This window comes from Trichosurus vulpecula, chromosome 9 (genome assembly GCF_011100635.1).
Source record: "Trichosurus vulpecula isolate mTriVul1 chromosome 9, mTriVul1.pri, whole genome shotgun sequence".
Classification (NCBI taxonomy): Eukaryota; Metazoa; Chordata; class Mammalia; order Diprotodontia; family Phalangeridae; genus Trichosurus; species Trichosurus vulpecula.
This window is the reverse complement of record NC_050581.1, coordinates 187,070,323-187,095,351: the sequence shown is the minus strand read 5'-3', so window position 1 is coordinate 187,095,351 and position 25,029 is coordinate 187,070,323. Positions and strand designations below refer to the sequence as shown.

The following is a 25,029-nucleotide window of genomic DNA, read 5'->3' as shown; positions in this document are numbered from 1 at the left end:
GTTTTTTAATGCCCTCTTTTGCTAGCTAACCATAAGTTTTGGCAAAAATCTTGCAACAAGATCCTAGGAAAGTGCTCTTTACTGTCCCATCCCTCCCTTCCTTGGCAATAGCGCTTCTAAATGCAGTCTCCAGTTCTGCCCCAACTTTCTCTCTGCTTTTGTGCTGGCATCTTTTCTCTCTCATAAACCTTATCCCAGCCTAACTAGATTGACATAACTAGGGATGTCGAGGCCAGAGGACAGAAGGGATGATGAGAAGAAGAAGGATTAGCCCTTGTTCTGTTGAGCAGAACCAGGAGTGATGAAAAGTTGCAAAGAAGCCAATTTTGGATGTCAAGAAAATTTCCTAATGATTGGAGGTGTCCAAAACTGACTGTGGCACTTTGGGTGGTGACGGACTCTGCCTGGCCACTTGTCAGACAGGTATGGGCCAGGCCAGATGGATGCGGAGGTCCCTTCCAGCTCTAAAACTGTGATCCCCTTTGCATTAATCAGTAAGAACATAACTTTCTACTACTTGCTATGGGCTGGACTGCTGCTGTGGACACCAATAAAATGGATTAAACTGTCTCTAACTTGTAGATTTGTTTTGTCAGCCCTTTGTCAGGGCTCTTATAAGGATCGAATGAGCCAACACACATACAGTGTCATATAAACACCAGCTATATATTGTTCAGTAGTTGCTGATAACCTTCTGATCACCTAATTTTGAGAGATCAACCATGATGTTTTTTTCCATCCTTCCCCATTCTGAACCTTTCTGGAATGTCTACATCAAGAGACAGCAAAACCGAGGGAGCTTTAGGCCACCCTGATGCCCGGCACTCACGAGCCACCATGAAAGGCCAGTGCTCCCTGATGATGCCTGTACCTTGCATCTTAGAAACAATTGGTGCTAAATTATATCTTTTCTTCGGATATCACCAGTATTTCCCCAATAGATCTATGTGCTTCGGCTGACGGGCATCTACCCTGACATCCCCTGTGTTGACTGCACTGACAGCCCCACCTCATCTCCTGCTCTTGGAGCTATTTTCCCACTTCCTTCTTGATTCTTCAGATTTCATGCACTCCAAAGAAACCTCAGTACTCACCCTTCCCTGAACCAGAATGATTGCCTTTCTCCAACTCCAAACTTGGCCTGACCCCCAGCCTACTTCAGTCTTCTCCTCCAGGGCAGGATAAAGTATTGCCTAATCTCTAGACAGGACCACCTGTGTCTGACAATGGCAACAGTGCTGGCCCTACTGTGAGGCCTTCAACAGTGGGTCCCAGGGATCATCAAAGTGACAGGAGCCAAGGCTTCCCAATCCCTCATCTGGCCACCTATCTGGCCTGCTTCCACTCTTCTCACCACCTCTGAAAGCACACTTCATTCTGGATCTCTACCATCCACATCACCTTCCACACCCACGAGAGTCTCTGGAGCAGATGATCCCACAGTAGGAATGAGCTGCACAACTAATGAGCAGGTGAGCCAAAATTCAACTAGCCCATTAAATCTAGCCAGTCCCAGGTCCCAGACCAGACCATCAGACAATGCTTCCCATCCCATTCAGCCATCTTGCCATCTGCCCTGTAACAACACAGCTTCTCACCACCTGCAATAGCATTTCCAGTCCAGATTACCAGGCTTTCCACCCACCTACTCACCCATACACACTCTCTGGGGAATCAATCCTTTTAACTTTGGAACTCCAATTACAGATCAAGCTACCTGACTGCTAAGTGCTTGACCAAAAACTCCACTGGCCCCCTATGCCAGCCTAAAGCCAAATGTGCTATCCATTGGACCACCCAGCACAAAAAAGGGTCCTTGGAAGAATATGCTATTTCTTTCTGGAATCCAACTAAACCCTTGACATAGAATACAGCTGCCAAAGTCAGTTAATTTTCCTAGGTCTTAGCCACAGCGATTCACAATGAATCAGTCTAAGTGGACACAACTATGAACCTGCCTCTGTTCCTTTACACTGAGTCCCACCAGTAGTCCCTGGACTCTCAAGCACTTTCCAAGCCTGTGTACCAGGCCAGAGTTCTCCCTATTAACAAGACATGTGAAATACATGAGTACAGTTGAAGCAGATGCCCTGTGTAGGCCATCTGTATTATCAAAATTGGATCTACTTATTGGCTGGGACTGAGGCTGCAACCCTTTGGGATTTCTTAAAAAATAAATCCAAGAAGAGGTTCATCAAACCCTCACCCTCTCCTACTGGATGCCCCCGTGCTATTTGTTCAAAAGAAAAATGGGAAATTATGCCCTTGTTGTAACTAGGTTGCCACTAATGGCATCATCACCATGAACGAGTACTTCCTACCCCTGGATCTATGATCTGACAGACCAGCTGGCAGGGGAGACTCATCAAAATGGACCTCTTTTCATACAATTTGTTCCAGATATGGAGGTATAACTGAAGGAGAAGACTTCCCAGCCCCGGCAGAGCCTGTATGAAGACCATGTCACTAAGCATTTCAATGACTTAGGAATTTGACATCAGAAGCTGTTACCTACTCCCGGTATCCCTCCCATCATTCCTTTTTTTTCCTTCAAGTCATGCTCCAGAACCTACACTAGCACCATCTACTTGCCAAATCTCAGAAACGCCAGCCTGAGAAGAATGTGTTATTTCTGGCCAAATGGTTGCATGGGTCCACTCAAGATCAAAAAACATGCAACCTTTCCTTAGGTCAGCAGGTCACTAAAAACACATTAACTTATGACCTTAAATCAACTACAGCAACTCAAGACTTTCTTCTAGTGGACAACAGAGGCAGAATGGACAGGTAACCTGACAAATCACTTCACCTCAGCCCTATGGTGATGGAGTAACTCTACCTCTAAAGAGTCCATCGTGGAGATGGGTGAATCAAACATGCTGCTGGGAGAGAGGAGCATCCTTTCACAGATCACACCACCCTCCCTACTGCATACCCTGGGACTGGTGTGCACAAAATCTGAGAAAGAATATTTATAATCAACACCACAGACTGGAGGTATGGAGGTCCCATCTCCAAGAAGCATACTGCCCCCTCATCCATGCAGACCACAAAGTACCTTCAAACTACCTGGAAGCTCAATCAATTTAAGTGGAATAAAGAGTGAGACCTGGTCGACCCTTAATATTCAGAAGGTTTAGGTACACCATCACATATTTTCCCCAGACATCTCAATATGCAGGGAAATGCAGTGTTTTGTAAAAATCCAAATTTAGATACTCAGCAAGTCATTATCTACGCTGGCCTTTCTAGAGGCTGTAGCCACTTCATGGTCTCACAAGTCTCTACAACTCAATCAGAAGCAGGTGTGGGATGTCTATGCTCACCCCCATCGTTTATTCTGCAACCTCACACAACACCTACCTCTGAGGAAGAGTCTATCTCAGATGAACACGTACATGTGAAAGTGTGATGGTACAGCCTATCTCTGCCAGGATTCCTAATGCCAGGTCAGCACACAATTTTTACCATCCCTTGTAAAAAGCTCATCATTGAAATGAAACTTTCCTATAATTGAGGGTTTAAATCATTCCTGATATATCCCTGCTCCTTTTTCTAATGATACCTAAGTTTTGGAATAATCTAAATACCTCAGTCCTCCATCCTCGTAATGTGGGTGATTGACAATAGGGCGAAGTGTAGACAGCTTGACGCTTGCCATGGTAGGCATGGCACCTGCAAAAACAGCATCTGAAACACAGGATTATAATATTAAAAAGGACTCCTTAAAGAAAACCGGAAGTTGTCTCACAAAAACTCCAAATTCCCAAATAAAAATAACATAGTATTTTAAAGTACATGTTAAAGTTAAAATAAAAGTTAACTATAATTGCAGGTAAAATCAAAGGGCCAGACAGACTCTTTGAGACATCATCGTGATGCTTTCAATTGGGTTTATCCTTAACTCTCTTGGGCAGACAGTGATCTACCCTATTTTAAAACTCATACAAAATGATCCTAGAAATGTCCTCACATTTAAGACTCCCAATGTTTAAGAAACTCCAGGAACACAGATTCCATCTACCAGGGTGCAGCCCTGCACACAGAAGCCTTGACACAAACCACGGGAGAGCATGACACTGATCCTTGAAGTCAGCTAGAAATGTCAGGCAGAAGCCAAATTGTCTTCATCGTATCTACTTAAGTAGATGGGGTGTAATTATGGCTCAATATTGGGGGAAAACAGCGTGGTCATCATATTAAAAACAAATACACCCCAAACCACAAGATTTTATTAATACAAACAGAAATAAACCTTGGTAAAACTACAACACACATTTACTCAGGGTAAAAATCCGTGCAAACATAGGTGTGGTAGGAATAACATTTGTTTTACAAAGGCTGAGGCAATTTTCATCTAAAGGATTAGAGAATCATGGATTTAGAGAGAAAATAGAACTTAGAGGCAATACAAGTCCAACTTTTAATTTTACAGATAAAGAAAGCAAGATTGAGAGGTTCACACACAACTAGTAAGGGTCCAAAGCAGGATTTACATCCATGTCTTCCTGGCTGCAGGCTATAAATGCTGTACTTGGAATTTACTTAGTCTGGCAGAATAAGGCTCAAACCATTGTCCTAGATTCCTTGGTGCCCAGAATATAAAGAAATCAGTCTGTGAGGAGCTGAGGTACTGACTCTAGGATAGCTGGGGCAGTCAGCAGCAGGACTAGATTGCAATGACTCGGCATAAAGTCTCCAGTGGCATGTCCCAAGAATATGTACGTGGCCTAGTGCCATGTAACATGCTTATCAAACACAGACATAAAGGCATCAATGGCATACTAACCAACTTGCCATAGGACGTAAAGCTGGAATGGGAAGCTAATGAATTGGATGGCAGAGTCAAGGTTCAAAAAGATCATGAGGAATGTGATCGCTGGGCCAACTGAAAGAGCTAAAATTTAATGAGATGACACCTTGCCAACAACAAGTTAGGAAGGCACAATTAAACAGCAGCGTCTCTGAAATGCATCTGGAACTTTTACTCCCTTACAAGCTCTTCCCTGCAAGAAAACAAATGTGATCGTAAGCTGCCTAAAGATTCATAGCTCTCATTTATGAAGAAGCAGGGCGCCTGCTGCACTTTTCTCTGGCCAGCAGCACTATGCCCAGGTTGGGGCTCTAGATTTTAGGAAAGACATTTAATAAATTGGACCCATCTAAAGGTATACAACCAGGATGGTGATGGGCCATAAGTTCATGCCTAGTTAGAGCTCACTGAAGGAACAAGGGCTATCGTGGCTTTGTTTTTTGGACAGGACTACTAAACAAACAGATGAGGGAATGATGTAGATACAGTCAAATACCTGGGCAGGTAGGTGGTGGAACAATTCTTTTTTCAGGAGTGGTTTCAAGGAGACCACCTCTGAGGCACCTTTCAACTCTGAAATCCTGTGACTTGATGGTAGGGGGTGTGAAAGGTCCCAGATGCCTACATATGTGAAAGGCACAATTCATCTTGTTTGGCTCCAGGGGTCAGAAGTATGACTAATGAGTGAAAGATATAGTGAGGCACAATTATGACTGTCCCAAAGTGGAATGGTCAGAGACAGTGAGTTGCTTATCAATGGAAATATTCAGTCACAAGCTAGATGACCTCTTAGCAGAGATGTTTCAGAGCAGAGGTGTCCAATACATGGCTTGTGGGCTGCATATGGCCAACATCACTCCCAAGTACAACCTGAACCATCACAAAATGTAGTTCCTATCTGATTTTAATGTGCATATGTATTAATACATATGTAAATATATGTGATTAGCAGCCCACAGGGCAGGCTAATGGACAGTTTAATGGCCTTCATTTCTCTTTGAGTTTGACCTCACTGCTTTAAAGGATATTGTGACACTGGATGGGAGAATCAAAGCTGTTTAAAATTGTAATAGACCACCTCAAGAGGTTGTGACTTCCACCAGCCCAAGCTGGATGCTCACCACTTATTGTGTATGTTCTAGTGAGGATTTCTTTAATGTAGAGATTAGATTAGATGGCTGCCAAGTTAGGTGCCTTCCAACCCCCAAATCCTGTGACTCTGACAACCTAGAGGTGAACTGATTAACTACAAGGTAAAGATTATGAAAGAGGAAGCTAGGTGGCTCAACAGATAAAGCTGTGGGCCTGGATTCAGGAAGGACTGAGTTCAAATCTGACCTCAAATATTTTTTTAAATTTTTTTTAATTTAATATATTTAGTTGTCAGCATTGATTTTCACAAGAGTTTGAATTACAAATTTTCTCCCCATTTCTGCCCTCCCCCCACTCCCACATGGCGTATATTCTGGTTGCCCGGTTCCCCAGTCAGCCCTCCCTTCTGTCACCCCACTCCCCTTCCATCCCCTTTTCCCTTCCTTTCTTGTAGGGCAAGATAAATTTCTACACCCCATTGCCTGTGTATCTTATTTTCTAGTTGCATGCAAAAACTTTTTTTTTGTTTTTGAACACCTGTTTTTAAAACTTTGAGTTCCAAATTCTCTCCTCTCTTCCCTTCCCACCCTCCCTCCCTAAGAAGTCAAGCAATTCAACATAAGCCACATGCGTATCATTATGTATAACCCTTCCACAATACTCATGTTGTGAAAGACTAACTATATTTTGCTCCTTCCTAACCCATCCCCCTTTACTGAATTTTCTCCCTTGACCCTGTCCCTTTTCGAAAGTGTTTGTTTTGGATTACCTCCACCCCCATCTGCCCTCTCCCTTCTATCATCCCCCCTTTTTTATCTTCTTCCTCCTTCTTTCCTGTGGGGAAAGATACCCAATTGAGTATGTATGGTATTCCCTCCTCAGGTCAAATCTGATGAGAGCAAAATTCACTCATTCCCCCCTCACCTGCCTTCTCTTCTCTTCCTACAGAACTGCTTTTTCTTGCCACTTTTATGTGAGATAATTTACCCCATTCTATCTCTCCCTATCTCCCTCTCTCAATATATTCCTCTCTCATCCCTTAATTTGATTTTATTTCTTTTAGATATCTTCCCTTCATATTCAACTCACCCTGTGCCCTCTCTCTCTCTCTCTCTCTCTCCCTCTCTCTCTCTCTCTCTCTCTCTCTCTCTCTCTCTCTCTCTCTATATATATATATATATATATATATATATATACGCACACATACACACACACACATATATACATACACACTTACATATATATACACAAACATATATATACGTATACATATACATATATATATACACACATACATATATGCATATTCCCTTCAGCTACCCTAATACTGAGGTCTCATGAATCATACACATCATCTTCCCATGTAGGAATGTAAACAAAACAGTTCAACTTTAGTAAGTCCCTTGCAATTTCTTTTTCTTCATTACCTTTTCATGCTTCTCTCGATTCTTGTGTTGAAAGTCAAATTTTCTATTCAGCTCTGAGAAAACTTGAATGTCCTCTATTTTATTGAAAATCCATATTTTGCCTTGGAGCATGATACTCAGTTTTGCTGAGTAGGTGATTCTTGGTTTTAATCCTAGCTCCATCGACCTCTGGAATATCGTATTCCAAGCCCTTCGATCTCTTAATGTAGAAGCTGCTAGATCTTGGATTATTCTGATTGTGTTTCCACAATACTCAAATTGTTTCTTTCTGGCTGCTTGAAGTATTTTCTCCTTGATCTGGGAGCTCTGGAATTTGGCAACAATATTCCTAGGAGATTTCTTTTTGGGATCTATTTGAAGAGGCGATCAGTGGATTCTTTTAATTTCTATTTTGCCCCGTGGCTCTAGAATATCAGGGCAGTTCTCCTTGATAATTTCTTGAAAGATGATATCTAGGCTATTTTTTTTATCATGGCTTTCAGGTAGTCCAATAATTTTTAAATTATCTCTCCTGGATCTTTTTCACAGGTCAGTGGTTTTTTCCAATGAGATATTTCACATTGTATTCCATTTTTTCATTCCTTTGGTTCTGTTTTATAATATCTTGATTTCTCATCAAGTCACTAGCTTCCACTTGCTCCAATCTCATTTTCAAAGTAGTATTTTCTTCAGTGGTCTTTTGGACCTCCTTTTCCATTTGGCTAATTCTGCCTTTCAATGCATTCTTCTCCTCATTGGCTTTTTGGAGCCCTTTTGCCATTTGAGTTAAGTCTATTTTTTAAGGTGTTGTTTTCTTCAATATATTTTTCAGTATTTTTGGGGTTCTCCTTTAGCAAGTCATTGACTTGTTTTTCATGTTTTTTTCGCATCCCTCTCATTTCTCTTCCCAATTTTTCCTCTACTTCTCTAACTTGCTTTTCCAAATCCTTTTTGAGCTCTTCCATGGCCTGAGACCAGTTCATGTTTTTCTTGGAGGCTTTTGTTGTACGCTCTTTGACTTTGTTAACTTCTTCTGGCCGTATGTTTTGGTCTTCTTTGTTACCAAAGAAAGAATCCAAAGTCTGAGACTGAATCTGGTTGCGTTTTCGCTGCCTGGCCATGTTCCCAGCCAACTTACTTGACCCTTGAGTTTTTCAGTGGGGTATGACTGCTTGTAGAGTAAAGAGTACTATGTTCCAAGCTTGGGGGGATGCGCTGTTGACCAGCACTCCTCCTTCCCCAAAAACCCCCAACCTGGACTGGACTGAGATCTTCAGCAGGCTCTTCACTCCTGCTCTGATCTGCCACTTAATTCCTCCCACCAGGTGGGCCTGGGGCTGGAAGCAATTGCAGCTGTAGTTCTGTAGCTGCCCCACCTCCACTGCCCCCAGGGTGGTGGCTGAACCGTGAACTCTATCCCCCTGTCCCCAGCAGCTTTTCCCACTAACCTTCTCTGTTGTCTTTGGTGTTTGTGGGTTGAGAAGTCTGGCAACTGCCACAGCTCACTGATTCAGGGCACTAGGGCCCGCTCTGCCCAGCTCCTGGTCTGGTTGGTCCGTGCCGCCCACACAGGGCTCTGCTCCGCTCCCAGCTCCGTGCGCGAAAGACCTCACCCAGCAACCATCCAGGCTGTCCTGGGCTGGAGCCCTGCTTCCCTCTGCTATTTTGTGGGTTCTACAGTTCTAGAATTGGTTCAGAGCCATTTTTTATAGGTTTTTGGAGGGACTTGGCGGGGAGCTCACGCTAGTCCCTGCTTTCCAGCTGCCATCTTGGTTCCGCCCCCCCCACCTGGCCTCAAATCTTGACCCTGGGCAAGTCACTTAACCTCTGTGTGCTTTAATCTGCTGGAGAAGGAAATGGCAAACCACTCAAATACCTTTGCCAAGAAAGCTCTGTGGAAAGTATTGGCATGCTACAGCCCACAGGATCATGAAGAGTTGGATACAACTGAACAACAATGAAGATTATGACAGAAGGGGGGCCTGAGCAGCAAGGACAAGCTAGAACAGGGTCACCCCGTTCGGCCTTGAGGCCACATCTGGCCTTCTAGGTCCTTGGGTGTAGCTTTCTGAGTCCAAGTTTTACAGAACAAATCCTTTTATTAAGGGGATTTGTTCTGTGCAGTCTGGATTCAGTCAAAGGCCTGCACATGAGGGCCACATGTAACTTCAAGGGCACAGGTTCCCCACCCCTGGGCTGGAAGAACTGTGGGGCAGACAGGGAACAGAAGTCACAGAAAGGGTCAACAATAAGTTTAGAGGGAAATACCCAACTTAGGATAACACTAGGGGCTGTACTGGGGGCCCTCACATGGGCTGTGCTAGGCCTGTTACCCAGAGATAGGTGCATGTGCGTATATGGATATATACATCGATACTTCAAGGACAGGTCATTTTGTTGAGACAGGTATTCCCTGCATTATGCAGACTGTAACTCTTATGGTGGAAAGAATTCATCACTCTTTGTTCAACTGAGTGATACACTGAATTTAGTGGTGGTCCTTGGCCAATAGAACTATAGTCACTGGGCTCACAGCTGAAGCCTAACTGAATATGACAGAGTTTACAATCCACTGGCACAGCCTTCAAGAATATAATAACTGTACTATACCACAATTCAAAAATCAGTGTGGGATACTGGAGAACAACAGATTTTCAGGAAGAAGACCTCATTCAAACACTTATTGCCTATGTGACCTTGGGCAAATTGGCTTCCCTGAACTTCACTGTATCACATATATTGGGAAGCTAGTTCAACTTCTTTATTTTTTCATTAATTTAAAACTTTTATTGATCTTTTTTTGGTTTTTTAACAACACAGTAATTTCCTGATCTATTCCTCTACCCCTGGCATTAAAACCTTCCTTGTAACAAGGAACTGATAGTTCCCTTGGTCTCTGCCATCGCTCCTGAAAGGCCATCCTCCTTGTACAACAAGCAAACTGAAGCCCACCAAATTTCAGTTCCCATATCTGAAAAATGAGGGGGTTAGACTAGACAGACTGAGGACCTAAGGTCCCTTTCAGGTCCTATGTTTTTATGGAAACCCCTAATACTTCTCTGATTTTAACACCTCTGAAGAAAATTATTTTTATGCATAGTCAGCTTCTTGTTTAGTGTGATTTGAGGGCAAACTGGAAGTTCTCTCCAAAAGCACCTTCCTCACTAGCCTGAAAGGCCACTACCACAGAATGTCAAGTCATTATGGCAAGGACCTGTTCCTTTCTAATTTGTATTCCTACGGCCTAACACACAGTAAGTGCCAAGAAATGCTAGTTGAATTGTTCTTGATCTCTACTAAAACAGAGATATCTCTGTGAAGAACATATTAAAATTCTGTAATGGATCAGAGCTGGAGGGGCCTCGAATACAAGGCATTCCTCCAGAAAGACTAGTCTGGATAGAAAATTGTGATGCCGTGTAAAATGTGAGGGCATAATTAAATTTCAACAAACACGATTAATCACCTACGTGCACCATATTTTGTTAGTGGAGATATAAATACAGCAACGACAAAATCCTTTCTCTCCAGCTTATTTGGGGGATATGCTAGTGCACAGATAAGCATGGACTCCACAAAGCAGAATGTCATGGGAGTCAGGACCCAGACAAAACGGCCTGGTGCTATCCATGGTGATGGGAGGGGAGACAGCTAAAGTTAGGTATTTCACACTTTTGCCTAGTTGCAGTCCCTCCTTTGAGGAGTCCTTTTAAGCCCTAGGAGCTGAGACTTTCCTTTCCCTTACCTGGTCTGGTGTTCTGCCTGATCCATTGTAGAAGCTCTTCCTGTGGTGCATTACTGAATTCTCCTATTATGCTCCATTGACTTTGAAGGTTTAGCCAACCTTGAATTGACATCACTGTTAGAAGGGCAAAGACAAAATTCTCAAAACGAACTCTGTCAAAGAGCCGACCAAAGAGCTGAAATGAAAGAAATCATTCACTTATAATTCAAGTACAGAGTACTTTGGAGCCAGTGACAAAAATCTATCTTACTGGTATAAGCCAAGGCAGACCGCTCAAGGCGTAATGTAATGCACTACGTTATTCTTTTCTTTGAAAACAAATATAATTTGGGAGCTCATGATGGATTCAAGTTTGAGCTTATTAATCTTCTACTAGAGGACTAAGAGATTAGAAAGTATTTAATATTGCTAAACATGTCTTGGTCCAAAGGACCAAGTGAAATATAGTGGAATATAATTTCAAACGACTAAGGGCAGAAGTATTTTAGAAACTAAATCTTTAACTTCCTTTTTGCCCAAACACCCTAGCATTGGGGGGGGGGAGTGCCCCAAGTAAGGGACGTGGTGCCTTCTGAGGTCTCCATGTTCTTCCCCAGTACCCAACCACATTAGTTATCCTGCTTATACAGCAGCACTGTCCTGGGGGTCACAACTCTCTGCTATTCCTCGCTGCCCAGATTATCTGAAACAGCAAAGAAACCTATACATTGGCACCATTTCCTAGGAATCCAGGCACAAGAAACCTTCTGGTAGTAGGGCCAGCTGAAGAGGATGACTAAGACCTAGATGCCAAACTGTGGAAGTAAACCTGATTGTTCAGAATGCTCCTTAACAAAAATCTGAATTCCAGAAGGGTGCATTCTGAAGGGGCAAGCCCAGTTTGAGAAGCAGCTGTAGCTGAGGAGAAAAAAATTGGAAACATTTTAGCCTCCTTGAGGTGATTTTATGTGAAATGCCTCTGTAATGAAAAAAAAATTTTTAGTAATTCCCTTTTGTTTTTTGTTTTGGAAAATTAGTCATACTTGTAGTTACAAAAGTAACAACTACCTTACCCGTTTGGAGCAGATCAAGGAAGCCATAACGCTCATGTGAGGTGTCAAAAATAGCTTCAGTCTCATAATGAAAATAGCAAGAATAGCAAATGCAAATAGCTGCAATTCATGAAAAACCAGCTACATAAAAAAGAAAAAGGTTATATTTTCATTTTATTATAAAATAAAGCAATGAAATGTTTTTTGATATTATTTTTAAATATTCAGATAAAGAATTTTTAAATTTACTGAGAGTTTTCATAGACAAAAAGAAGATGAAGAAAAAGACCATAGTCCATTCTCTAGTGGTAAGTGATATAAAAATAACACCAATAGACTGTCTTCCACAAGCTCCTTGAGAAAAGAGATGGGTTCATACTTTGTCTTTGTACCCCAGGGCCTAGCACACAGTTTGGGAGGTGTTTAACACATGTTTGTCGACTGGGTGATTACTTCATTTAGCAAGTATTGATTTAACTGAGCTTTTCTATGTGACACACATAAAACTTATTTTTCTGCTGAGCAAAAACATCATTAATCGGAGGAGAGTGGTGATCTATACCCTCATCCCACCCCCAATCCTAAAGATCAAACAAATTTTTAAAACAAATAACGAATTTTGCATTACAAAGGACAACAGTAAATTCATCAAAGCCATTTGGCTTTCATAAGTATAAGTGACCATCTCTGAGTTGCTGCGATACGGTAAACTCAAGAGGAAGCAAAGGGAAAGAGGAAAAGAGCACCCCTTTAAAGAGACCGAACTCAGACCAACCTTCCCACAAGCTTCATTTCCAAATGCCTAAGCGGCCCCCAAGACATTAAACTCAATAGATCAGAAACTGAACTCATGATAGAATCACAGAACGTAGAGCTCTTCAGAGATCATCGCATCCGCCCACATATTATTATTTCACAGACGAGAAAACTAAGACAAGGAGAAATTAAGCGCTTTACTTAATGCCACAAAGTGACAGAGCTGAGAGGAACTCAAAGGCCCTTTGGCTCCAAATCCATTCTCTTCACGTATCATACTGCTCGCATCTCACCATAAAATCTGTACCTTTCCCTAACTACATCATTTTTTCTGATCAACCTATTAGTTTTCCGGGCTCAAAATCTGCTGAGTCATCTTTGACTCATTCCTTTCTGCTATTTCCCAACATCCAATTGCTAGTTCCCCTCAATTACACTTCTCGATATCTTCCGTATTCATCACTCGTTTTCTATTCTCACGGCACACACCTTAATTCAGGCCCTCGTTAACCCCTGCCTCAGCAACGACAGCCTCCTGACTGGTCTCCCGGCCTCTAGCTTCGTTACTATTCCAGGGGATCCGGATTACTCCAGAATAATCTTTCTAACGGACAAATCTGGCTAAATTCACAGAATAAAAGCTGAGAGGCTACCTCAGAGACTACCAGAGTCAACATAAACCCGGACAAAAATTCCCCCTACATCGTATTGAAATAGCGGTCACGGTGCCGAGCAGAACAAATTTAAACCCTTTCTCCAATGAAAGCCATTCAGACTACAGTGTTAGTAATTAGAAAGACAGGAATCTAATTGAATGATCAGACTAAAAGAGTAATAATTAATGACCGAACGTCAGCTTGGGGATACCCAAGAAATGGAGGGCACCTACCGGACAAGGAGGAATCGGAGGAATTTAGCCAGAGGGGGATCTAAAGCACACGTGATGGCCGTCGTCAAAAAGCTCTAGAATGTTTTGCTTTGACCAGAACCAGGGGCAGTAGGTGAACAACGAGGTAAATGTCAGTTTTACATCAGAAAAGCTCCGTAACAATGAAGACCACGCCCGAGTGGAGGGGCCTGCCTCCACAGGTAGCGCGCTCCTCCTCACTGGAGGCCTTCTAACAAAGCCTCCAGGACCGTGGGCTGGTGTACCGCAGTGGAGATTCTTTTACAAGAATGCTTTGAAAGAGACGGCCGATCAGCTCCCTTCCAACTTAGAAAATTCAGTGATTCCGTCTTTAGCGAAGCTAGTTTTGATGTCCCGCTAAGTCTTTTCTTTTCCAGGCTCAATAGTCTCAGGTCCTATAATGACGACTCATACGACATGAACTTGAGCCTCGTTTTCAAAGCTGGGCTCTCCTGGATGTTCTCTAGATTATCAATGTCCTTTCTAACATGTGGCTTCTGAACTGAATGTGGTGTTCCAAATGTGTTCTGACCAGAGCATAATGAAGCAGGATTATTCACTCCCTAATCCTGGATACTGCGCTTCTCTTATGTGGGTGTCTCCCTTCTTTCTTTTTCTACCAGCTACCGTAATGACCTCATCAGCTCCCATGCATTCGGTTATCACAGCTGTGCAGATGACTCCAAGATCTATACGCCCATTCTTAGTCCCTATTCTGACTTCTAGGCCCGCATCTCCAAGTTCCTTTTGGGCACTTTGAGTTGGATATACCATAGACAATTTTAAACGTGACCAAAACAAAGTTTGTTATCTTTCCGTGCTAACCATCCCGTCACCCAAACTTTCTTTTTACTGCTGTTGAGGATAACACCATCTTTCCTAGTCGCCCAGGTTTGCAAGCCCAACATCTTCCTTGACTCCATACGCTCACCTCAAAGATCCCATCTATTACCAATCTAGTCATTTCTACCTTTGCAACATATCTCATATGCCCCTCTCCATTCACACAGCCACTGCCAACTCTGTTCAGGATTTTATCACCTCTCAAGCAGACCGGTACAAGATTTTTCTAATTGGTCTTCTTCCCTCGACTCTCTCCCCACTCCAATCTATCTTGTACAAAGCCATTAAAGCGGTGTTCCTAAGGCAAAGGTCTGACCATGTCACACTTTCCTATCCACTGTCAATAAATATTACTCCTATCACCTCTAGAATAAAATATAAAATCCTGTTTGGCAGTTAAGGTTTTTCACAACCTCTTTCTGCTCTTCCTGTCTTGTAACAGGTTAGTCCCCTTTTTAAATTCTCATGGTCTAGCCACACTGGCCTACTAGCACATGACACTCATTTCCTGTCTCTATTCCTTTGCACTAGGCTGTCTCACATGCTCATAATATTGTCCCTGTCCACCTCAGTCTCACCTTCCTTGGCTTTAAGAATTACCACAAACGTCATGTTTTGAAGATCTTCTCAGTCCCCTTAGCCACTTCCAACTTCCCCTCTACCTTCCATCTACTGTATCTTGTATGAGCCTATTTATTTACATGTTACTCTTACCAGAAGTATATAAGTTCCTTGAGGTTAGTGATTATTTCTGTGTTTCTGCCTTTCTCTGTAGCCCCAAGGCTTAGCACAGTGTCTGGCAGACTAACACTTAATAAGTGCTTGTTAGTTAACTGAACGGACACTGACTAAAATCACATTAGTTTTCTTGGCAAGCCTATCACACCGTAGACTCATAATGGGTTTGTAGTCCACCAAAAAAAAAAACTAGGCCTTTTTATGATGACCTCTCTATTATTTTGTGTCTGTGAAGATGGTTTTCTGAATTCAAGAGTAAAACCTTATATTTATTCTAATTTAATCTAATTAGTGTCCAATGTTCCAACTCACTAAGATTTTCTGGGAGACTGAGCCAAGATGGCCACCTGAAAACAGCATCTTACTGAAGCTCTCTCACAAGTTCTGCTAGATACCTTAAAAAAAGTGAATCTGAGCAGATTTGAGAGAGTTAGAAGCCACTAGCAGATTGAGTGAGGCAAATTTCCAAGCCAGGAGAGTCCACAAGGTCAACAGGATGAATCTGTAGACTAGGAGAGGGGCTCGTTCACAGAGATAGAACAGACCACGCCAAAGTGGCAGCAGCTGTGGAAACCAGCCAGCGATCCAGGCTGGGAAGAAGCTGGGCACCTGAAAGCAGTGGAAATCACCAGGCCTCCCAACACAGGACAGGAATCTGTTGAAGCGACAGAAGGCAGCAGCACAGTACCTGTGGCCACGAGACATCTACTCCTGAGGCTTGCAGCCCAAAGCTTTGAAACTGGCCTTCTTGAACTTCTGGGAGACATAATGGCCAGGTAAATGCTTCTGATCCCTCCCTCTCTACCTGACCCAGAGAATACCTCAGGGAAAAACACTAGAATAGAGGAGCCAGAAGTGGGGCCTCAGTAGCCAAACAGTGGGAATTCCTGAGTCCCAGAAAAGTGGAGCCAGGAAGGGTCAACACCAGGAACCCAGAAATGCCTTTGCACAGCCAGGGGAAGTGGCAGACACCAGAAAAAGGCTGAGACCACCGGTGCTGGAGAACAGCCCCAGGGGAAGAGGAGACTTCTGGCAGCCAGACGAACCCTCCCCCACACAGCCAGACAACGCCCCTTGCCCCCCCCCCCCGCCCCACATCAGGAATCCAAAGGCCACAACACATAAAGCCAGTAACAAGGCTTCCAATTCCCAAAACAAGAAAGCTGGGACAGAGCTCCCTGAGGCTCAAAAGCAGAAATGTATTGTAAAGCCAGGAAAAAGCTAACTAATATGAAGAAGAACATGAAAAAAACCAAAGACCATTGATTCTTTTTATGAAGACAGGCATGATCAAAATACCAACTTGGAAGAGGACAGCATTGATGCTGTACCCACATATGATACTTCAAAAAGGAATGTAAACTGGTCTCAAGTCCAAAAAGTATTCCTCGAATAGCTAAAAGAGGATTTTAAAAACCAAATTAGGGAGGTAAAAGAAAAAATGGAAAAAAAAACACTGATGAAATCAAATCTTTAAAAAAAATAAGACAAAAATGGCTAAAGAGATTCAGAATCTAAATAGAGAAAATGACACCCTGAAAGGTAAAATCAACCAACTAGAAAAGGAGACTCAAAAGCAAAATGAAGACAGCAATTAATGAAAAATTAAAATTGAGCAAGTGAGAGCTAATGACATTATGAGGCATCAAGAAGTGGTCAAACAAAATGTAAAGAATAAAAAATTAAAGAAAACGTGAAATATCTGATTGGAAAAACAACTGACCTGGAAAACAGATACAGGAGAGACAATTTAAGATTTATTGGTCTACCAGAAAATCACGATGAAAAAAAAAAAGAGCCTGGACAATATCTTCCAAGAAACTATGAAAGATAACTTCCCAGAGGTCCTAGAATGAGAGGGGAAATTAGTCACTGAAAGAATCCACAGATCACTCCCTGAAAGAGATCCCAAATTGAAAACTCAAAGAAATATTATAGCCAAATTTCAGAATTATCAAGTCAAGGAGAAAATACTGCAAGCAGCCAAAAAGAAACAATACAAATATCATGGAACTACAGTCAGGATCATGCAGGATCTTTCAGTTTAACCATTAAATAACAGGAAAAACTGGAATATGATATTCCGAAGGGCAAAGGAGCTTGGACTACAATCAAGGATTAACTACCCAGCAAAACTGAGCATAATTTTTCAGGCAAGGAGATAGACATTCAATGAAATAATGGAATTCCAGACCTTCCTGATGAAAAGGGGAGAATACAATGGAAAATTTGATCTCCAAATACATAACTCAAGAGACACATGAAAAGGTAAGCAAGGGGAAAAAAACACTGTTAATCAATACGGGCAAATTGTTTACATCCTTATGTAAGATGATATTGTTTTATATCTGTTACATATATATACACATATATATATATATACACACACACACATAAATATATATGTCAATCTTGAGAGTGATACAGTTATTATGACAATTGAAAAGGATACACATAGACTGTGGGTGTCAGTATAAAATGACTGATATAATGATAGAGAAACCCAAGTAAGAGATGTAAAGGGAGGGTTCTGGGAGAAGAGGTAAGGAGTTAATAGAAAAGGGTAAATTGCATCATATGAAGAGACACAAAAACATATTATATAGAGGGAAAGAAGGAAGGGAGAAGAGTAGTATATGAGCTTTACTCTCATCAGATTTGATTCAAGAAAATAATAACATACTCTGATAAGTATAGAAATCAAACTTGTCCTACAGACAGTAGGAAAAAAGGGGGAAGGAAAGGGGGGGTGGTCAGAAGGGAGGGAAGAAGTAGCAAGGGGAAAATGGTAAGATAAGGGAGGGAAATCAAGAAGGAGGATAAATTGAGGAAGGCTGAGGTCAAAAGCAAAACTCTTTTGAGGAGTGGAAGGGAGGAGGAAGAAATAAAAGCATAAAAAGGGGCAAGATGGAGAAAAAGACACAGCCTGTAATCATAACTGTGAATGTGAACAGGATGAACTCTCCCATAAAACAGAGGCAGATAGCAGAATGGATTAAAAACCATAATCCTACAATGTTATTTACAAGAAACACATTGAAAATGAGGATACACACAGGGTAAAGGTAAAAGGATGGAGTAAAATATATTGTGCTTCAGCTAAAGTTAAAAAAAAACAGGGATAGCAATCCTAACCTCAGACAAAGCAAAAGCAAAGATAGATCTAGTTAAAAGAGATAAGGAAGGACACTATATGCTGCTAAGAGGCACCACAGACAATGAAGCAATATCGTTATTTAACATATATGCACACCAAGTGGTATAGCATGCAAATTCTTAGAGGAGAAGTTAAGGGAGTTACAAGAAAAAGACAGCAAAACCATACTAGTGGAGTACCTCAACCTCCTCCTCTCTGAACTTGATAAATCTAACCTCAAAATAAACAAGAAAAAAATTAAGGAGGTGAATAGAATTTTAGAGAAGGCAGGTATGACAGACCTCTGGAGAAAAATGGAGATAAAAAGGAATATACTTTTATCTCAGCAGTGCATAGCACATACTCAAAAACTGACCATGTACTAGAGCATAAAAACCTCACAAACCAGTGCAGGAAGGCCGAAATAGTCAATGCATCCTTCTCAGATCATGATGCGATAAAGATTATTTGTAATAAAGGACCATGAAAAGATAAACTATAAATTAATTAGAAACTAAATAATCTAATCCTAAAGAATGAGTGGGCCAAAGAACAAATCATAGAAACAATAACTTCATTCAAGAGAATGACAATAACGAGACAACATATCAAAACTTATAGGATGCAGCAAAAGCAGTTCTTAGGGGAAGTTAAAAAAAAAAAGAAAACAAAATTAACAATGTCAAAAATGAAAAGGGTGAATTCACCTCCAACGAAGAGGAAATTAAAACAATAATTAGGAATTAGTTTGCCCAACTGTACGCCCATAAATTTGAGAACCTGACGGAAATGGAGGAATATTTACAAAAATACAAATTGCCCCAGAAAAGGAAGTAAATCACCTAAATAACCCCATCACACAAAAATAAATTGAGCAAGTCATCAATGAACTCCCTAGGAAAAAATCTCCAGGGCCAGATGGTTTTATGTTTGAATTCTATCAAACACTCAATGAACAATTAATTCCTATACTTTATAGACAATTTGGGAAAACAGGCAAAGATGGAGTCCTACCAAATTCTTTTTTTGACACAAATATGGTGCTAATACCTAAACCAGGAAGAATCAAAACAGAGAAAGAAAATTATAGAACAATTTCCCTAATGAATATTGATGCAAAAATTTTAAATAAAATATTAGCGAAAAGATTGCAGCAACTTATCAGGAGAATAATATACTATGACCAGGTAGGATTTATTCCAGGAATGCAAGGTTGGTTCAATATTAGGAAAACTATCAGCATAATTGATCATATCAATAACAAAACTAGCAGAAACCATATGATCATCTCAATAGATGCAGAAAAAGCTTTTGGCAAAATACAACACCCATTCTTATTAAAAACACTAGAAAGCATAGGAATAAACGGAGTCTTCCTTAAAATTATGAGTAGCATCTATCTAAAACCATCAGCAAGAATTATATGTAATGGAGATAAGCTAGATGCATTTCCAATAAGATCTGGGGTGAAACAAGGATGTCCATTATCACCCCTATTATTCAATTTGGTACTAGAAACGTTAGCTTTAGCATAAAAGAAAAAGAAATTGAAGGAATTAGAATAGGCAAAGAAGAAACTAAATTATCACTTTTTGCAGATGATATGATGATTTACTTAGAGAATCCTAGAGATTCAAGTAAAAAGCTACTTGAAATAATAAACAACTTTAGCCAAGTTGCAGGATATTAAATAAACCCACATAAATACTCAGCATTCCTATACATTACTAACAAAGCCCAACAACAAAAGATATAAAGAGAAATTCCATTTAAAGTTACTGCAGACACTACAAAATATATCGGAGTCTACTTGCCAAGACAAACCCAGGGCCTATATGAACACAATTATAAAACACTTCTCACACAAATAAGGTCAGATCAAACTAAATGGAGCAACATCAGTTGCTCGTAGTTAGGCCGAGCTAATATAATAAAAATGACAATTTTACCTAAATTAATTTACTTATTTAGTGCCATACCAATCGAACTATCAAAAAATTATTTTAAAGAGCTGGATAAAATAATAACAAAATTCATCTGGAAGAACAAAAAGCCCAGAATATGAAGGTAATTAATGAAAAGAAATGGCCAGGGAAGGCCTAGCCACACCAGATATCAAAATGTACTATAAAGCAGCAGTCCTCAAAATTACCTGGTACTGGCTAAGAAACAGAGTGGTAGATCAGCAGAATAGGTTAGGTACACAAGATGCAGAAATCACCGACTATAGCAATCTACTACTTAACCTAGCTTCTGGGTTAAGAATTCACTATTTCACAAAAATTGCTGCGAAAATTGGAAAATGGTAGGGCAGAAACTGGGCATAGACCAATATCTTACACTATATACCAAAATAAAGTCAAAATGGGTTCATGATTTAGGAATAAAAGCTGATACTATAAGCAATTTGGGAGAGCAAGGAACAGTTTACCTGTCAGATTTAAGGGAAAGAGAAGAATTCATGACCCAACAAGAGAAAGAGAGCATTATAAAATATAACATGGATAATTTTGATTATGATAAACTTAAAAGATTTTGTATAAACAAAGCCAATGCAACAAAGATTAGGAGGGAAGCAGAAAATTGGGAGAAAATCTTTACAACTAGTGTCTCTGATAAAGGCCTCATTTCCAAAATATACAGGGAACTGAGCCAAATTTATAGAAATACAAGTCATTCCCCAATTGAGAAATGGTCAAAGGATATGAACAAGCCGTTTTCAGAGGAAGAAATTAAAGACATCTATAGGCATATGAAAAAATGCTCTAAATCACTACTGATTAGAGAAATACAAATCAAAACAACCCTTAGGTACCACATCTCTCCTGTCAGATTGGCTAACATGACAAAACAGGGAAATGATAAATGCTGGAGGAGATGTGGGAAAATTGGAACATTAATACATTGTTGGTGGACTTGTGAACAGATCCAGCCATTTTGGAGAGCAATTTGGAACTATGCCCAAAGGGCTATAAAAATTTGCATACCCTTTGACCCAGCAATACCACTCCTAGGGCAATATCCCAAAGAGATCACACAAGTGAGAAAGGGACCTGTATGTACAAAAATATTTATAGCTGCTCTTTTTGTGTTGGCAAAGAATTGGAAATCAAGGGGATGACCATCAATTGGGGAATGGCTCAGCAAGTTGTGGCATATGAATATAATGGAATACTATTGTGCTATAAGAAATGGGAAAGATATGGACTTCATAATAACCTGGAAAAACCTACATGATCTGATGCTGAGCAAGAGGAGCAGAACCAAGAGAACATTATACACAACTACAGATATGTTGATTCTGTGATGACTAACTTTGATAGATTTGGTTCTCCTCAGCAATACAAGGTGCAAAGACAGCTCCAAAGGACTCATGATGGAAAAAGCTAGCTACATCCAGAGAAAGAACTGTGGAGTCTGAATGCAGATTGAGGCAAACTATTTGCTCTTTTTTTTTCTTTTTTCCTCTTCTTTTTGGTTTTGTTTCTTCTCTCTCATGATTTATTCCATTGGTCATAATTCTTCTTTGCAACTTGACTATTATGTAAATAAGTCTAATGTGAAAGTTTATGTAGAATCTGTATCAGACTGCATGCCATCTTGGAGGGAGGATGGAGGAGAGGAAATGGAAGAAAATTTGAAACTCAAGAACATGTAAAACTGAGTGTTATAAACCAAAAATAAAAATCAAATAAAAAAAAGATTTTCTGGAATCTTTACCGTTATATAATAATGACTGAAATAATAACTACCATTTACATAGCAGTTTAAGGTTTGCGAATATCTTTCCAAATTTTTAATCTTTTGGTCTCACTACAACATTGGGAAGTAGGAGGAAAAATTATCCCCATTTTACAAATGAGAAAACTGAGGTTAGGTGGTTTGCCTGGCATCACACAGCTAGTAAGTGTATGACACTGGATTTAAACTGGGGTCATCCTAACTCCAGGTCCAGTAATCAAGCCACTGAGTAACCGAGCTGTGTCAGATATCCCTCCTCTCTCACCTCTGCATCATCTGCAAATTTGACATGCATGCCATCCATGTCTTTATCTAAATCACTAAAAAAATTTTTAAACATTATAGATACAAGCACAGATCCCTGGAGAATTTCACTGGTGACCTCTTTCAAATAAGAAGTCCTCAATGACTACTCCTTAAGTTAGGCCATTTGGCCCATCTCATTCTATTCATCTTCTATATCACATTTGTAATATTTTCCACAAGAATAGCATGAGAAATAACCAAATCTTTTGCTAAATTATATATAAACTACAGGCAGAGCATTCAATTAAAATATCGGCCTAGTAAAATGGGAAATAAAGTTAATCTATCATGATAAATTCCTGATAAAGCCACAGTGGTTCTTTATGATCTCCTTTTTTCATTCTATTTTGTTTTCAATTTAGAATTATCTCCTCATCCTCTTAACTCTTCCCCACCCACTGAGAAAACAAGAAAGCCGTTTACAAATATGCAGAGCCATGCAAAATGAATTCCCACATTAGCCACGTCCAAAAAAAATGACAAAATAGAGAATATATGCTTTGTCTTGCACTCTAAGTCCATCAGCTCTCTACCTAAACATCGCTAGGTGGATAGCATGTTTCATCGCAGCTGCTTGGAAACTGTGCATTGGTCATTGTGGTCATCAGAGTTCCTTAGTCTTTCAAAGTTACTTTTACAACATTGCTTTAATTGTATAAATTGTTCTCCTAGTTCTGCTCACTTCACTTTCTATGAGTTCATATATGTCTTACCAGATTTAATTAAAACCATTCCCTTCATCATTTCTTCTAGTACAATAGTATTCCATTATATTCAAGTTATGGTAATAGCTTGTTACTCCATTCCCCAAATGATGGGCATCCCCTTGTTTTCCAAATCTTTACTGCCACAAAAAAGAGCTGCTTTAAATATTTTTGAACATTTGAGTCCTCTTCCTTTTTTGGGTGAAGCAGAAAGCTAGTAGTGGTATTGCTGGGCCAAAGGGTATGCAATGTTTAATAGCTTTGGGGGCATAGTTCCAAAGTGTTTTCCATAACTGGACTAGTTCATAGCTCTAACAGCGTATTGGTTTTCTCTGTTTTCCCAGAGCTCCTCAAACATGTCATTTTCCTTTTTTAAATCAACTTTGTCAATCTGATGGGGGACAGATGCTCTATTTTTTTAGTTTGATTTTCTTTAAACATAAGCAATGTAAAGAACTTTTCCTTATGACTATAGATAGCTTGGATCTCTTCTGCAAAGTGCTTTATTCATTTCTTTTGAACATTTATCAATTGGGGAATAGCTTTTTTTCTTGTAAATCTGGTAATTCACTATGTATCTTAGGAAGGAAACCCTAGATAACCTTGCTGCAGATATTTTCCCCCTAATTTTCCACTTTCTCCTAATTTTAGCTGCCTTGGCTTCGTTTATGGAAACACTTTTTTTTTTCAATTTTACATTATCAAAAATTATCCATTTTATCTCCAATGAAACTATCTTATTTGGTCATGGTTTCTTCTGCAATCCATACATTATATCATTCTTTATGTCTCAATTATGTACCCACTTAGAGTTTACCTTGTTATACAGATAAGATGTTGGTTTATACATCCTTTTTGCCAGACTACTTTCCAATTTTCCAACTGTTGGAATTTCCCATTGTTGAAGGTCTTGTCCCAATATCTGGGTTTTGGGGGGTTCAGGAGACACTAGGTTTGTGCACATTTGCTTCTCTATACTGTGTACCTAATCTGTACCAACATCTTTATTTCTTATTCTTGTTCAGTCTGTTCATGATCCTATAGACCACAGTATCCATGGAGTCTTCTTGGAAAAGATATTTGAGTGGTTTTGACATTTCCTTCCCCAATGGATTAAGGCAAACGGAAGTTAAGTGACAATATGTGAGTCCAGATATGAACTCAGGTCTTCCTGATTCTAGGTCCACCACTCTATCCACTGAGCCACTTTGCTGCCTTTATTTCCTGACCAGTACTAAATTGTTATAAGTTTTGTAGTATAGTTTGAAATCTGGTATTGCTAGGCCCCTTTCCTTTCAATTTTTTTTTGCAACTTATTCCCTTGATGTTCTTGACCTTTTATTCCTCTAGATGAATTTTATTATCATTTTCTGAACTCCATAAAGTAATTCTTATCTTCAGTTATTTCAAATGAAAAATTAACTAAAAATTAACTTTATATCTCTTCCTACTGGATGGTCAACAATACACAGAAATTATTTATGTGCGTTTACTGCAACTTTGCTTGAAATTGTTTATTTCAATCAGTTTTTAGCTGACTAGGGTGTTCTAATAAATCTTATGATCTGCAAAAGCAGTCATTTTGTTTCTTCATTACCTATGCATATTCTTTGAATTTCTTTTTCTTGTCTTATTGCTATAGCTAGCATTCTAGTACAATACTGAATAACAACAGTATAATGGAAAAGCTTGCTTCACCTCTGATCTTACTGAAAATGACTTCTAGCTCATCCCTATTACAAATAATGCTTGGTTTTAGGTACACATTACTCCATTTTTTGCATAACTTCACATTATGCTTGCCTTCTCAA

General features: G+C 40.1%; 1 protein-coding gene across 1 annotated transcript in view; it reads right to left on the bottom strand.

Moving 5' to 3' along the window:
• LOC118831314 (probable C-mannosyltransferase DPY19L1) overlaps window positions 1–25,029 on the bottom strand; it is a 174,430-nt gene that overhangs the window by 7,692 nt on the left and 141,709 nt on the right. The window contains exons 18-20 of the mRNA XM_036738602.1: window positions 12,109–12,228; window positions 11,057–11,231; window positions 3,591–3,690 (exon numbers count right to left, since the gene is read on the bottom strand). Of these exons, the coding sequence (XP_036594497.1) occupies window positions 3,591–3,690; window positions 11,057–11,231; window positions 12,109–12,228 (395 nt within the window). The remainder of the gene's footprint in view (window positions 1–3,590; window positions 3,691–11,056; window positions 11,232–12,108; window positions 12,229–25,029) is intronic.